Source organism: Malaclemys terrapin, chromosome 20 (genome assembly GCF_027887155.1).
Source record: "Malaclemys terrapin pileata isolate rMalTer1 chromosome 20, rMalTer1.hap1, whole genome shotgun sequence".
In the NCBI taxonomy this organism is placed as follows: Eukaryota; Metazoa; Chordata; order Testudines; family Emydidae; genus Malaclemys; species Malaclemys terrapin.
Window position 1 is genome coordinate 16,853,510 of NC_071524.1, and position 14,684 is coordinate 16,868,193.

Here is a 14,684-nt window from a genome sequence, read left to right on the forward strand (position 1 = left end):
CCTTCAGGGCTCCCAGCGCCATGCGATCCAAGCGCCCCCCGTCGGCCAAGCCAGGCCCGGCTCCGCTCAGCTGGACGGCGCTTCTCTACCCCTGTCCAAACACCTCGTCCAGGGCCAAAAGCCGTTTTCTGCCTGCCCCCCTGCCCCCCTCATCCTCGTCTGGATCTTTGGGGGGCGAAGTAATGCTGATGTTGTCCCAGTAGAGGGCACCACCAAACCACAGATAAGTACCATGCCCCTGTCCCGAGCTGTGATGGGGTTCGGGAACAGGAATCCCAGAGGAGGGGACCCCAAGAGAGGGCTAGGTGTCCTCAGCGCTCTTGTACCAGAGCCTGCGTGGCCGGGTGAGAGCACCATCTGATGTCTTATCTATCCCGTGCCCGTACCATTATTATGGGAAACCTCGACAAACAGCCAGGCCAAGCAGTCTGGTGCATTGGGTAGATCACTGGCCGGGTTGGGGGGGGGGGGTGTCAGGACACCTGGGTCCAGTTCCTGGCTCTATTGGGTGATGTCAGGTAACTCACTTCCCCACTCTGTGCCTCAGTTTCCCCTCCCACCCTTTTAGATTGTGAGCTCTTTGGGAAAGGGACTGTCTCTCCCTCTGTGCGTGTGGCCCCCATCTCGGTCAGGGTCTGTGCAGCGCTCGGCACAACGGGGCCCTGATCTCAGTCGGGGTCTGTGTGTCACCCACCAAAATTGGGCCCCGATTCCAGCTGGTACCTGTACATCCTCTCATGATGGTGACAGATCTCAGTATCTTCCTGGTTCTGTGCAATCGGGATATTGTGTGTGGATGTGGTAACGAGGAAGGTAGCAGCAAATCACCTTGACTCGGCTGTTGCTATGGTGCACATCATGGCAACCGCAGGGGATAGAACCCAGATCATCCTGTCCAGAAGTGCAGGCTTTGTGCGAAAGGAGGATCCAATGAAGGTAGCGGTATAGGGCATATGAGACACAGCAGAGGACTTCTCATTCCAGCCAGCAGAGGGCAGTGAATCAAATTTCACTTGGACAGTGGCTACAGCTGGTTGAAATTTAAAAGGAAAAAGGGGGAAATTTTCAGACACATTTGTGCGAAATTCCCCCCTTGTCCCCGTTTTCTGACAGTTAGAACGGGTTGAAATAGGCTGAATTTTGAGAAACAAATTCCCAATTTTGATTTTTTTTTTCTGAACTTTGGGGAAATTTAAAAAAAAAATCCAAATCTGGACAGAGTTTAATTCCCCCTCCCCGTCCAGAATTTAGGGAATTTTTAAAAAATCCTGAATTTGACAAATTTCAATTCAAATTTTGGGATTTTGGAATTTAAAAAAAAAATTCCAAATTTGGACAGAATTCCCAACACTCTTTTTGGGGGAAAACCAGAGATCAATTTCGTCAACACCCGCCCATTGCTAATTTCCCTCTCCGCTGTGTCTTTTTTTTTTTACCTGCCCTACTAATGGTACTTAACATCCATAGATCTCAAAGCACGTTAAGAAAGGCCTATCCCCATTTGACAGATGGGAAACCTCATACACAGAAAGGGGTTTGCTCAATGGCACCCAAGCAGGCCAGAGTGAGGAATAGAACCCCACATCTCCTGTGTCATAGACCAGTGCTGTATCCTGTAGGCAACACTGCCTCTCTGATGCCCGCCTCATTTAGAGAGATTAGGGTCAGATTAGAATTGTACTTCTGTGGGTTGGGACGGATGGAGCCACCTTTGTGGTTTATGCAGTAAGATCCCTGCATTGATTTGTTTACCTCTTCTTAGATTCCTTCGCCAGCCCCACCCTGCTAATCTGAGTCTATAAAATCCGTTGGAAATGATTGTACCAGAGCCTCTGATTAAAGTCTCATTAAGCAGATTACTCGGGGATGCTCCGAGCTGCGGGTGCGGGAGAGAACACACAGTGCTGCTTGGAGCACGGCGTCTCTGGGGACCAGTTCAGAAAGCTGCTGCTAACGTTTTCAAACCCGGGGGCTTAAAAGGGGGCTGGGCTGAGCCGCAGGGAAGCTGGGTTCCATACGTGGCTGTTGGGGGTGATCCCAACCCATGGAATGGCCCCCCGAAAGCCTGGGATTGTGAGACGCGCAGGAAATCCCTTTGTAAATTCTGTCTACGCGGCCGTCTCTCTGGGTGAGTGCCGCACTGGGGCAAGGTGGGGCCCTGATCTCAGCTGCCACTTCTGCCATACAAACACTCCTAACAGACCTGTGGCCATAGGTGGCTGGTGATTTTTTGGGGAGCTCCATTTCAGTTTCCTTAAAGGGGCCTGGCTTTCCGAGGGCACTTTCTGAACCTCAGGCCACTTTAAGGCATTTCAAGTTGGCCGCCCTCCCCCCCCCCCAAAAAAAAAGGCTGAGGCACCCAGAATTGCTTGTTGCTCTCGAAGTGGGAGCCATGGGAACTAAAGGTGAATCTCCAGAATCTGGGGAGCAGTAGAGGCACTATGACACACAGGGAGGAGAGGTTCTGTTTGCAGCTGGTAGAAGCACAATTCACTATGGTATTCAGTGCAAACTGGAGGGATTGGAGGCAGAGGAATAAAAGCCAAGGAAACCACAGGTATAATTCTTCAAAGATCTGTCAGAGAGAAGAGGCGGAACATGGTCCAGTGTCTTCTAACCATAGTGTTACTCCGGACTCTGAAAGGCACTGCTGTGAGATAATTAGCTCTGCCGTCCCCTCTTCCCTCCTCGCCGTGAGCTTAGGGCCCGAGCACTCGGATTGCAGTACTTGGATACAGTGGGGGACTAGGTTCTTAGAATTGTGCTGTGACTTTCAGCTCGTGGTAATAAGACGGTAGCATGTTAACAGGGAGGGTAACTAACCATTGGAGCAACTTACCACTGGCAATTTTCAAATAGGGTGACCAGATGTCCTGATTTTATAGGGACAGTCCTGATTTTTGGGTCTTTTTCTTATATAAGCTCCTATTACCCTCCACCCCCATCCCGATTTTTCACACTTGCTGTCTGGTCACCCTATTTGCAAATCAAGATCTGTTGTAGCTAAAACAGGAATTCATTCAGGGAAGTTCTCTGGCCTCTGTAGTGATCACCTAGCTGGACCTCCTTCTGGACTTAAAATCTAGGCATCTGTGACTCACATCACAGTTCAAAGCAAACTCCCCTGCTCCGTTCTCTACCTGGACGCTTGCATAAGAAAAATGAGTATGCAACATGTCTCCCGGAAACTGAGCACTTGCTCGCACATTGAGGGAATGAGCTTGAGAAAGCTGTGTGGAACCACGCCCCCTGGTGGTGCCTGTCATAAGAGCATAACCATTCCCCTTCCTTCCTAGGGCACCAAGCTTTTTGGGAATGTTCTCCCTGGGGAGCTTTGGCAGGCGATCCGACCTGGGTCCCAAAACGTGGATGCTCCTCCGCGTTCAGCGCTTCTGTCAGGATCTGATCCGGGCAGAGCGGACGCAGCTCCCCGCTATCAGCGGGGATCCCCTCCCGGAGATGGGAAGAGAACCCAGGCGTCCTGCCTGGGAGTGAGGCTCCGACTCTTTCATGCTGGGGGCGTGGGAGGGAAAGGGCAAATGCTCCTCCATCTCTCAGGGATGGGCAGCCCTGTGTAGCGCAAATCTCCTCTGTTGTGATTTGGCGGGATTGGCCCCCGGCGGGCGACTCCCTGGGCTGGCAAACCCCCTCCTGCTGTCTGACGATTCGAAGATCCTTACAGGGGCCCTGTCGGGAGGCTGAGCCGGCCCCCCTCGGGTCCCACGCTGCGTTTCTCTGCTCCGTCTCCGCCAAGGCTCTTCAGGGTGACTGGCGATGTGGGGGGAGCCCACGAAAACACTGCCAGTCTCGACTGGTCCTGTTAACTTTCCCCCTCCCCCTGGGGAGCCATCGGCAGGCTGGCCACAGGCGGCAAGGAAACTGCCTCTCTCCGAGGTATAGGGCAAGCCGTGAGTTAGCCAGTAGCTCTGGGAGGGGAGCGTTACCTAGCGGCTAGACCAAGGGCCTGGGAGTCCGGACTCCTGGATTCTGTTCCCAGCATTGCCACTGGCCTATTGGGGGAACTTGGGCTGGGCACGTCTCTTCTCTGTGCCTCGGTTTCCCCTTCCACCTTTGTTTACATTGGAAACTCTTTGGGGGAGGGGCAGTCTCTCTCTCTGTGTCTGTGCAGCGCCTGGCAAAATGGGGGGCCCTGATCTCGGCCGGGGTCTGGGCAGCACCTGGCCTTTTCCCTTCACCCCCGTGTAAGAGCTCTGTGGGTTTCCTCATTGAGGTCAGGGGCTGAGAAACGCACTGGAAACAGCTCTGTTGTTCACTGTCACACCCCCCTCCCCAATCTCTCCACGTGGGTAGCGGTGTGTGGATTCCAGCAATAGCGAGGATTGCAGTCCCTGAGTTTGTTTTAAGGCCGGTTTCCGCCCAGCACCCTTGAGGGGTGAAATTCAACACAGTCGGGATCCAAAATCACACGAAGCACTGACTATGGGCATCAGGACTCCTGGGTTCTCTCCCCAGCTCTGGGAGGGGAGCGGGGTGTAGTGGTTAGAGCGGGGGGGCTGGGAGCCAGGACTCCTGGGTTTTCTGTAGCTTGCTGCATGAGGGAAGTGGGGCTTAGTGGTTAGCGCCTCCGCTCTGCTCTCAGCCCCTTGCCCTCATCCATCCGCTCCCAAAACGGCCGAACTGACGGAGGGGCAGCTGGGCCGGCACCCCCGTGTTTAAACGCCAGCCGTGGGGTGAGAGCCGCTTTGTCCAACTTCCCTTCCTCCTCGGGTTTCAGCCGTCCCGTCCCCATACACCCCCCAGCTCCCTTTGTCGGGGTCAGATCTTTTGTGTCTGCCTTTGTGCCCCTCCGATTCGTTCTGCCCCCAGCCCTGTGGGCTCCGATGCCCCCTCCCCCACTCCCGGCTTTGTGTTGATGCTGACAGGTGTATAATTGGATGATTAATGTAGCTTCATTAGCCTCTGACTGAACCAGAGGCGCCGGCCCAACCCCTCGGCCGAGCTAAGCTGCGCCTCTCCCCAGGAAGAGCGGGGGTCTGGGAGACCAGGCCTGGCCCATCTGTTTCAGGCTTTTGTCCTGAGATGGGGGAGAGACGGGCCCGTCCCTCTAACTCCTGCCTTGCAGAACGCCAGCAGGACTGGACAGGGACTACATGACCCTCGCCTGAGTATTTCTAGGGACTACCAACTCTTGGGAGCAGAGCGCACCTCTTATGGGGTTTGGGGCTTTTCTTAAAAGCCCCAGCTCCTGGAGTCATGGGAATCTGTGAGAATCTCAGCTTTCCTTTTATGATTATTTATTATTTAAAAAAATGTTTCTAGACCCCAGGGGGCTCGGAGTCAGGAAGGAATAATTACAGTGCAGTGCACACGGGCTACACCCCTGATCTGCCCCCTATGGGCCCTGGGGGGCAGAGAATAGCCCCAGCACAGTGCGCTCTGCTTTTCCGCTCCATCTGCCCCCTTTGCCAGGGTAGGACAGAGATCAGGTCCCTTTCCCAGCCCCATGCTGTGCAGGGAGGCCCTGCTGTGGGGCTGTTTGAGGAACCAGAGCCCAGCAAGGAAGCCTGAGTGTGGCGAAGGCTCCAGCCCGTTCCATGCCAAGCCTCGTGTGGCGAGAACGCTCCAGGGCTCAAGTGCTGTAAAAACAGAACAACGTCCCCAGCCGCTCCGGGAGAGGAGAGAGGCGTCTTCCAGGAAAACGCTGTGACAATGCTTTATTTATGGAGCAGGCCTCCCTGGGCACACGGCCCTTTGCGAGCCAGGACTGCTGGGTTCTCTCCCTGGCTCTGGGAGGAGTGTGGGGTCTAGTGGTTAGAGCAGGGGGGCTGGGAGCCAGGACTGCTGGGTTCTCTCCCCGGCTCTGGGAGGGGAGTGGGGGCTATCCCCGGCCTTCCTTTCATGGTCCCCCTGTTGCTGGGCTCAGGCCTTCCCCTGCCTGCTCTCCGCCTTCATCCAACACAGCCGCAATGTTGCTTAAAAACCAGCTGCTTGGAAAACACTCCCCCCCCCCCCCGGGGCATCCCATCCCCCCCACTGCCTCTCCCCAGAAAACCCCCCCCGCCCCCCGCTTGAGTGGCAAGCGTCAGGCGATGATAAATGGCTTTATTATTGTAGTTGTTTCTGCGGTGCTCTGCTCCTCCTTCCCTTCTGCACAGCCCGGGTCCCCCGACACCTCATTCCTCTGCTTGGGCATCAGGCATCCATCATCGGCCTCCCCCCGCCCCCCCCGGCCCCATTGCCGAGCCGCCGGCCGTGAATCACGGCCCCACAATGGGATGCGTATGCCCGATAAATTAATCCAGCCGCCAGCCGCCTCCTCGCTTAGTATAAATCTACCCAGGCAGCGAACGAGAGAGGGATGCGAGGGGCTTGGGCCTGTTAACTCAAAGTGTGTGTGTGTGTGTGTGTGTGTGTGTGTGTGTGTGTGTGTGTGTGTGTGTGTGTGAGAGAGAGAGAGAGAGAGATGCTGCTCCCTACTGGAGGGGATGAGCCCTGCTGTGTGTGTGTGTGAAGTATCAGGAGGTAGCCGTGTTAGTCTGTATCCACAAAAACAAGGAGGAGTCTGATGGCACCTTAAACACCAGCAAATTTATTTGGGCATAAGCTTTCGTGGGTAAAAAACCCACTTCTTCAGGGGGGCGTGTGTGTGTGTGTTTGGTCAAGGTATGTGATTCTGTGTGTTTGGTTGATATATACACGATTATGTGTGTGAGTTTGGCTGACGTGTGATTGTGTGTGTGTGTGTTTCGTTGAGGGGGTGTGATTGTGTGGGTGTGTTTTGTTGAGGGGTGTGTGATTGTGTGTGTGCTTGTGCGTGTCAAGGTGTGATGTGTGTTTGCTTGGGCTGGGGGGCTGTGAGTGTGCTTGACTGGATGTGTGTGACTGAGAGAGTTGTGCGTTTGTGCTCCCGCCAGGGCGTGGTGTGTGTGTGGGTAGAGGGGGTGGTGTGGCTGGATGTGATTCTGGGTCTGGGGGGCTGCGGATGTTGTTATAATTATTAATCATTAATAAACGAGCCGTTGGTTTTATTTCTCTGACGGAGCTGCCGTGGGGCCCGAATGAGGATCAGGGCCCCGATGCTCCAGGCCCTGCCCCAACCCCGGGACGCCCCCTACCCCAGAACGCATGGCAACACCAGGGCAGACGGTTGGATGGGACTGACAGACGGGGCTGGGAGACGGGCAGACACGGCAGTGAACTGGGCGCATCTGAGCAAACGTGCGCTTGGGGGTGAGGTGTATTTGTGTGACTGTGTATGTACGTGCGTGGGTGGGTGCAGGGGTGTTCGTGGGAATCGAGAGACCTGTTTCCGTTCCCAGCTCTGGGAGGGAAGTGGGGTCTAGTGGTTAGAGCAGGGAGGGCTGGGAGCCAGGACTCCTGGGTTCTCTCCCCGGCTCTGGGAGGGGAGTGGGGTCTGGTGGGTAGAGCAGGGAGGGCTGGGAGCCAGGACTCCTGGGTTCTCTCCCCGGCTCTGGGAGGGGAGTGGGGTCTGGTGGGTTAGAGCAGGGGGGGGGGGGGCTGGGAGCCAGGACTCCTGGGTTCTCTCCCCAGCTCTGGGAGGGGAGTGGGGTCTAGTGGTTAGAGCAGGGGGGCTGGGAGCCAGGACTCCTGGGTTCTCTCCCCGGCTCTGGGAGGGGAGTGGGGTCTGGTGGGTTAGAGCAGGGGGGAGGGGGCTGGGAGCCAGGACTCCTGGGTTCTCTCCCCAGCTCTGGGAGGGGAGTGGGGTCTGGTGGGTAGAGCAGGATTTTAGGGGTCGGTATCCAAACGCACTGGGCCAGGGTCTGGTATCGGATCCTGCCTGGTGCCCTTTGCAGTGACGGCTGGAGATGCAGGAGCCGGGCAGCGCTGGGCTGGTACCGTCAGTGCACGAACTATCAGGAGGGAGAACGTCATAGGAAAGCAGGAGGAAATTAATCTGTAGAGCTGGCAGGAGCCGATTCCTCATCCCGTGTCAGCTGCTTGATTAGGGAGGGTGGGCAGCGGCTGCGGGGGAAGGTGCCTGGTGGGCAGCGACTGGCCTCCAGTGCTTGGTCCCAGCTCACTTCTCCTGGGGGACTGGAGCCAGGGAAATTCCTGCAGGCAGGGGACTGTTTAATCTCGGGGTGGGGGAGGGAAGCGTGGCACTGCTCTGTGGCATTGGAAGGTGGCTGGAAGAAGCGGGACCATACGGACGGCCAGACTGGGTCAGATCAATGGTCCATACAGTTCAGTGTCCTGTCTCTGACTGTGGCCGGTGCCAGGTACTTCAGAGGGAATGAACGGGACAGTTACCGAGTGATCCATCCCGTCGTCCACTCCCAGCGTCTGGCAGCTGGAGGTTTAGGGACACCTAGAGCATGGGGCTGCGTCCCTGAGCATCTTGGCTAACAGCCATTAGGGTGACCAGATGTCCTGATTTTATAGGGACCGTCCCGATATTTGGGGCTTTTTTTTATATAGGTGCCAATTTCCCCCCCCACCCCCGTCCCGATTTTTCACCCTTGCTATCTGGTCACCCTAACAGCCATTGATGGACTTCACAACATCCCCTGGTGAGGAGTTCCACAGGTGACTGTGTTGGGTAAAGAAATACTTCCACTTGTTTGTTATAAACCTGCTGCCTGTTCATTTCATCGGGTGACCCCTGGTCTGTGTGTGACATGAAAGAGTAAATAACATGTCCCTCTTCACTTTCTCCACCACCAGTCATGATTTTATAGATCTCTGTCGTATCCCCTCTTCTTCAATCGGAACAATCCCAGTCTTTATCATCTCTCCTCGTACAGAAGCTGTTCCATCACCTTGATCATTTGCGTTGCCCTTTTCTGTACTTTTCCCAATTCTAATATATCCTTTTGAGATGGGGCGACCAGAGCTGCACGCAGGTGTGGACATACCGTGGCTTTATATAGAGGCATTATGATATTTACTCTCTAGGACCTAGGGGTCACAGTGGACAAGAAGCTGGATATGAGTCAACAGTGTGCCCTTGTTGCCAAGAAGGCTAACGGCATTTTGGGTTGTATAAGTAGGGGCATTGCCAGCAGATCGAGGGACGTGATCATTCCCCGCTATTTAACATTGGTGAGGCCTCATCTGGAGTACTGTGTCCAGTTTTGGGCCCCACACTACAAGGAGGATGTGGAAAAATTGTAGAGAGTCCAGCGGAGGGCAACAAAATTATTAGGGGGCTGGGGCACATGACTTATGAGGAGAGGCTGAGGGAACTGGGATTGTTTAGTCTGCGGAAGAGAAGAATGAGGGGGGATTTGATAGCTGCTTTCAACTACCTGAAGGGGGGTTCCAAAGAGGATGGAGCTCGGCTGCTCTCAGTGGTGGCAGATGACAGAACAAGGAGCAATGGTCTCAAGTTGCAGTGGGGGAGGTCTAGGTTGGATATTAGGAAACACTATTTCACTAGGAGGGTGGTGAAGCACTGGAATGGGTTCCCTAGGGAGGTGGTGGAATCTCCTTCCTTGGAGGTTTTTACAGTCAGGTTTGACAAAGCCCTGGCTGGGATGATTTAGTTGGGGTTGGTCCTGCTTTGAACAGGGGGTTGGACTAGATGACCTCCTGAGGTCTCTTCCAACCCTGAGATTCTAAGATTCTCTGAGTATTATCTACCCCTTCCTAACAATTCCCAACATTGTGTTCGCTTTTCTGCCTGCCTCTGCACACTAAGTGGATGTTGATATCCTGTCTCCTAGAACTAGAAGGGACCTTGAAAGGTCATCGAGTACAGCCCCCTGCCTTCACTAGCAGGACCAAGTACTGATTTTGCCCCAGATCCCTAAGTGGCCCCCTCAAGGATTGAACTCACAACCCTGGGTTTAGCAGGCCAATGCTCAAACCACTGAGCTATCCCTCCCCTGATCTAGCGCTAGGCGGTGTTATTATCTGTGCGCGCGCACACACACACACACACACACACACACACACACACACACACACACACACACACACACACACACCTGCTCACACACACACACAAAACTGCTTTTTTGGGATTTGTTTTTTATATCATAAAAAACAGATCAAACAAAACCCTTCCTCCTCCCCGCCCCCGAAAAACAACCCCAAACCAGGAAAAAAAAATGTACAAGTTAATTTACTTCCCCGTTCTGCGCGTCAATAATAATAAATTCATTCATAATTAAAAAAACAACCAAACCAAAAAACCCGACGGATTCTGTCGCCCCGAAAGACTCCGGAGCTTAGGGACAGTGGTGGAGAGGGGTGAAAATCTGAACCGAGAGGCTGTTGTTTCTTTCCGTTGGGGGAGTGGGGGGGTGTGCGTGCGTGCGTGGAGGGAGATAAGAAACCAGCCCCAAAGTAACACAAAAGAGCCCCGAATCCTTCTCTTAAATGCGACCGAGCAGTTCCTTTGCAGACAGTGGACGGGTCAGTTTCACGTTCTATTAAGTGCCCGAGTCTGGCTTCTCCGTCGGCCGCCTCTCGGAGCCTGCGATGCTCGACGGCCCGGCTTCGCGTCCTTCCGAGCGCGGCCCAGTCTGGCCGCTCGGGCGAGTGGTTCCTGGGGTGATGGCGGGAGAGGGGGGGCAGGGAGGGACGGGGACGGCAGCTTGGGTCTCTGTGTCCGTGGCCGCCCTGCTCTGGGGCGTCGGAGCGGGCGTTGCGTGCTGCTGCCCGGGAGCATGGGGGTGGGGAGGTGGGGCCATGGCACGGGCTGGCGGGAAGAGGGGTGAGGTATGGGGTATGGGGAGCGGGTGCCTGTACCCTGGCTGCTGCGTGAGTTCTGTGCCCGTGGGCCCAGTAGGATAATGGCCTGGCAGGGCCCGGCATATCCTGGAAACCTGGAAGAGATGGGGAACGGGGGGCGGGGGGGGGAGATTAGTGCTATATTGGTGAGGGGGGGAGGTCCGAAGAGGAGGAATGGGGTGGGGAAGGCAGGTCGGGGGATGGGCAGGTCGGAGTGGGAAGTAGGAGGGGAGATGGGCAAAGGGGATGAAGGCAGGAGGTTGGTTGGGGGAGGGATGGGGCCCCCCCGGACCCAGCCTGGCTCATGCTCCCCCCCGCCCCTCCCCGGCCATGACTGCTGGGCGATTCTACCACCGTCCCTCCTCCCCCGCCCGGCGCTGACCCCAGGTGGGACCAGTCCAGGACCCAGCGGATGCGAGGGGTGAAATGAGAAAACCAGGGGCAGACCCATCCCCTGCAGAGACCTACATCACCCCCCCCCACGCTCCCCTCCCCCAGCTCCATACTCACATCCCCCAGCATCGGTGTCAGCAGGAGAGCTCACATGTAGTGCCACTGACCCTCCATTCCCATGGCAATGCCCATGCTGCCCATCGGACCTGGCGGGGGAGAGGGGGAGAGGAGAGCTGAGACCCCGCCCACAGCGCCGGAGCCCTAGATCCCAGAGCCAGACGGGACCCCCCCCAGCCCCTACATCCAGCCGGTCTGGCTCACCCAGGCCCAACAGCCTCCCCCCGTCATTCCCGCCGCCAGCCCATAGCCGGTGGGGGAGCTAGAACAAACCACGGTTTAAAGGCTTCCCCCTGGGTTTGATGCGGCATGGAAGGGGGGGCATAAATGGCGTGCACAATGCCAGCCCTCCCTCCCCCCCAAAGGCTAAGGGAGGGACATGGAGTCGACCCGGGGCCTGGCTGGACGGCTTCAATCATGGCTTTTTCTGACAGACACAAAACACACTCAGGGGGGTGGGAGGGAATTGCTGGAATGGGGGGGATTTTTCCCCCCTCCCCCCAGAGACAAACCAGCCATTTGAGCTTCGATTCCAATCGAAACGAAAAAATATTTGTGGGAATTTAAAACCCTTCCCCCCCCCCCCCCAATGTTCACTCTGAATCGAAGAGGAATTCGTCCTTGCAATGAAAAATAGGAACCGGTGTGGGGTGAGGGGGGAGAGGGGGGAACGCAATATATGTTTTTTAAGGCTGTAGACGTTTTCGGAGGAAAGTCTATGTCCCGTTTTTTCGGTCCCACCCCCGGCGCCCCCTGGGGGGGAAAGACTGTCGCCAGGCCGTTGCGGAGGGAGGAATGACATTGGACTGGACGAAGGAGGCCGGAGAGTTGGGTGGGGGGGAACCCCACCAGCTAGTCCAGCCCTGCCCCGCTCCAGCCTTACCTGGGGGGCGGATGGCCATGTGCTGCTGCCCGTCCATGACGTACCCGCCCATGGGCTGCGCGTCGGGGCTGTAGGGCGGCCCCTGACCTGCGCGGAAGAGAGGGAGGAAAGGTCACGGTGAGATTAGCCGTGGGAGGGGGGCACTTTCAATGGTGGGAGCATTGTGGGCTCTGCAGAGTGGGGCGCACAAGCCGCGCCCCGCCAGGGGCAGGACACAAGCCCAGTGGGGAGGCCCCAGAAGCTGACCCCCCCCCATGCCACCCCCTCCTCTGTTGGGCAGCAGGGCGCTCGGTCCCCGTGGCCCATTCAGCCCCCATCTCCCCTGCAGGGGGGCTGGTTCATGCCCCGTTTCGCTAGCAACGCCCCAGCCCGGTGGGAAGCCAGCGGAGGCCCAGCGAGCTAGTCTCACGCGGCGGGGGGAGCAGGGCATCAGAAGGGGGTGAGCTCTGCGGGAACCGGGCCCCCAGGTCCAGGTCTGGGAGGCAGAGGGTTTCACGGGCTCCCCGCCCCCCAGACCCAGCCCCGCCAGCTGGGCCTCACCTGTGCGGTTGGACTGGTCGATCATCGGCTGTACGATGCGCCTCCGGGCGTTAATAAACCTGCGCCGGGCGGGACAGACAGACAGAGGGTGAGTCCCGGAGTTGCTGGGAGAAGGACACAGCCCAGAGACCCAGGGACCCCAGGGGCAAGGGGAGGATGGAGATCACAGGCCCCCCACCCCCCAGGGTTTTGTCTCCCTGGGTGGTTGCAGTGTGTCTATCTGGGGAAGGGACCACAACAGCCTCCTTGGGGGCATGTGCCCCCCACTGGGAGACAAAAATGCCTGATGGGGGACCAGACCCCCCCCCTCCAACCACCACCCCACAGCCAGGAATAGAACCCAGGAGTCCTGGCTCCCAGCCCCCTGCTCTAACCACTAGACCCCACTCCCCTCCCAGAGCCAGGGAGAGAACCCAGGAGTCCTGGCTCCCAGCCCCCCCTGCTCTAACCACTAGACCCCAGTCCCCTCCCAGAGCTGGGGAGAGAACCCAGGAGTCCTAGAGAAGACCACTCCCCATTCTAACCCCGAGCCCACCGTGTTCCCCAGAACCCCCTGCCTCCCCCTTCCCCCCAGTGTTCCTCACAGGGCCCAGGGTCTGCACGAGGGGAAAGGGGCCCCCAGCTCCATGTCTGCTTCTGCGGGGAGGTGTCGCTCTGATCATGGGGGGAAGGCAGGGATGTGGGGGAGGGGGAAGGCAGGAGGCCCATAGGTAGGCAGGGGAGACAAGGGGCATGGGGGGGGGCTGCAAGGTGGGAGATTCCAGGGGCATGGGGGGATGCGAGGAGGGTCAGTGGGATAGGGGTGTGAGGGGGTAGGGGGAGATGCTGGGATGGGGGGGGTTGCGAGGTGGGAGGGGGAGATGCTGGGATGGGAGGGTTGCGAGGTGGGAGAGGGAGATGCTGGGGGAGGTTGCGAGGGGGGAGGGGTGATGCTGGGATGGGGGGGGTGCAAGGGGGAGGGGGAGAGGCCGGGGGAGGTTGCGAGGGGGGAGGGGGAGATGGCGGGGTTGCAAGGGGGGTGAGGGAGATGCCGGGATGGGGGGCTTATCAGGAGGGGTGCAAAGGGGGAGGGGACGTGCAGGGGAGTGGGATGGGTCATGAGGAACATTGGTGGGGGTAGGCTGAAGGGGGTGGAGGGATGGTGGGAGGGCACGGGAGGGATCACCCCCCCCCACCATGGCAGCTTCCGGGCCGATCTTACCAGTTATTGACCTGCAGGATGGTGAGTCCCGTGTCTTGCGCCAGCTGTTTCTTCTGCTCCTCCGAGGGGTACGGGTGCTGCGGGCCAGAGCAGAGAGCAGTGTGACTCCGGGGGCGGCCCTGGCCACGCGCGCCCCCGCCCACAGGAGGATCTCAAAGCCCTGGGCCGGGGGGCACCAGGCCCTGTGAGCCGCCTAGTGACAGGGACACTTTCATCCCGTTGCAAAGATGGGGAAACTGAGGCACAAAGGGGGTAAGTGGCTTGTTCAATAATTAGGTGAAGCTTGTGCCAGAGACAAGGAGAGAACCCAGGAGTCCTGGCTCCCCTCCCCTCCCACGGCAGGGAATTGAACCCGGGAGTCCTGGCTTCTAGCCTTCCCCCAACCCCGCTCCCTGAGCAGGGGCTAGAACCCAGAGTCCTGGCTCCCACTCCCCAGTTCTAACCACGAGACCCACTTCCCACCGTTGGAAATGGAACCCAGGAGTCCTGAGCTCCCTACCTAATAACAAAAGGTGGCCAATATTTGTCAAGTGCTTCGAGACCCGAAAAACAGAATTAACACGAATTATTTTCATTTCCCTACACAAAATGCCCAGCATTCCCTGACACGGATGCTGCCAGCCCTGGGGCCTCGGATCTGTAGTGAACGGGTAAAAAACTTCCCTCTAGTGATTAGAGATGTGGGTGAGAGCAGGGGGCTGGGAGCCAGGACTCCTGGGTTCTGTCCCCAGCTCTGGGAAGGGAGTGGGGTCTAGTGGTTAGAGCGGGGGGGGGGGGGGGGGGGGGCTGGGAGCCAGGACTCCTGGGTTCTATCCTGGCTCTGGGAAGGGAGTGGGGTCTAGTGGTTAGAGCAGGGGGGATGGGAGCCAGGACTCCTGGGTTCTATCCCGG

The 14,684-nt window shown here is 57.5% G+C and overlaps 1 protein-coding gene across 1 annotated transcript in view; it reads right to left on the reverse strand.

The window, feature by feature from the left end:
- Window positions 1–10,032: 10,032 nt before the first annotated feature.
- Window positions 10,033–14,684, reverse strand: part of MEIS3 (Meis homeobox 3) — a 33,868-nt gene continuing 29,216 nt past the window's right edge. Inside the window, exons 9-13 of the mRNA XM_054010268.1 lie at window positions 13,794–13,870; window positions 12,593–12,651; window positions 12,053–12,139; window positions 11,170–11,258; window positions 10,033–10,754 (exon numbers count right to left, since the gene is read on the reverse strand). Coding sequence (XP_053866243.1) covers window positions 11,200–11,258; window positions 12,053–12,139; window positions 12,593–12,651; window positions 13,794–13,870 — 282 coding nt within the window. The 3' untranslated portion in view covers window positions 10,033–10,754; window positions 11,170–11,199. The remainder of the gene's footprint in view (window positions 10,755–11,169; window positions 11,259–12,052; window positions 12,140–12,592; window positions 12,652–13,793; window positions 13,871–14,684) is intronic.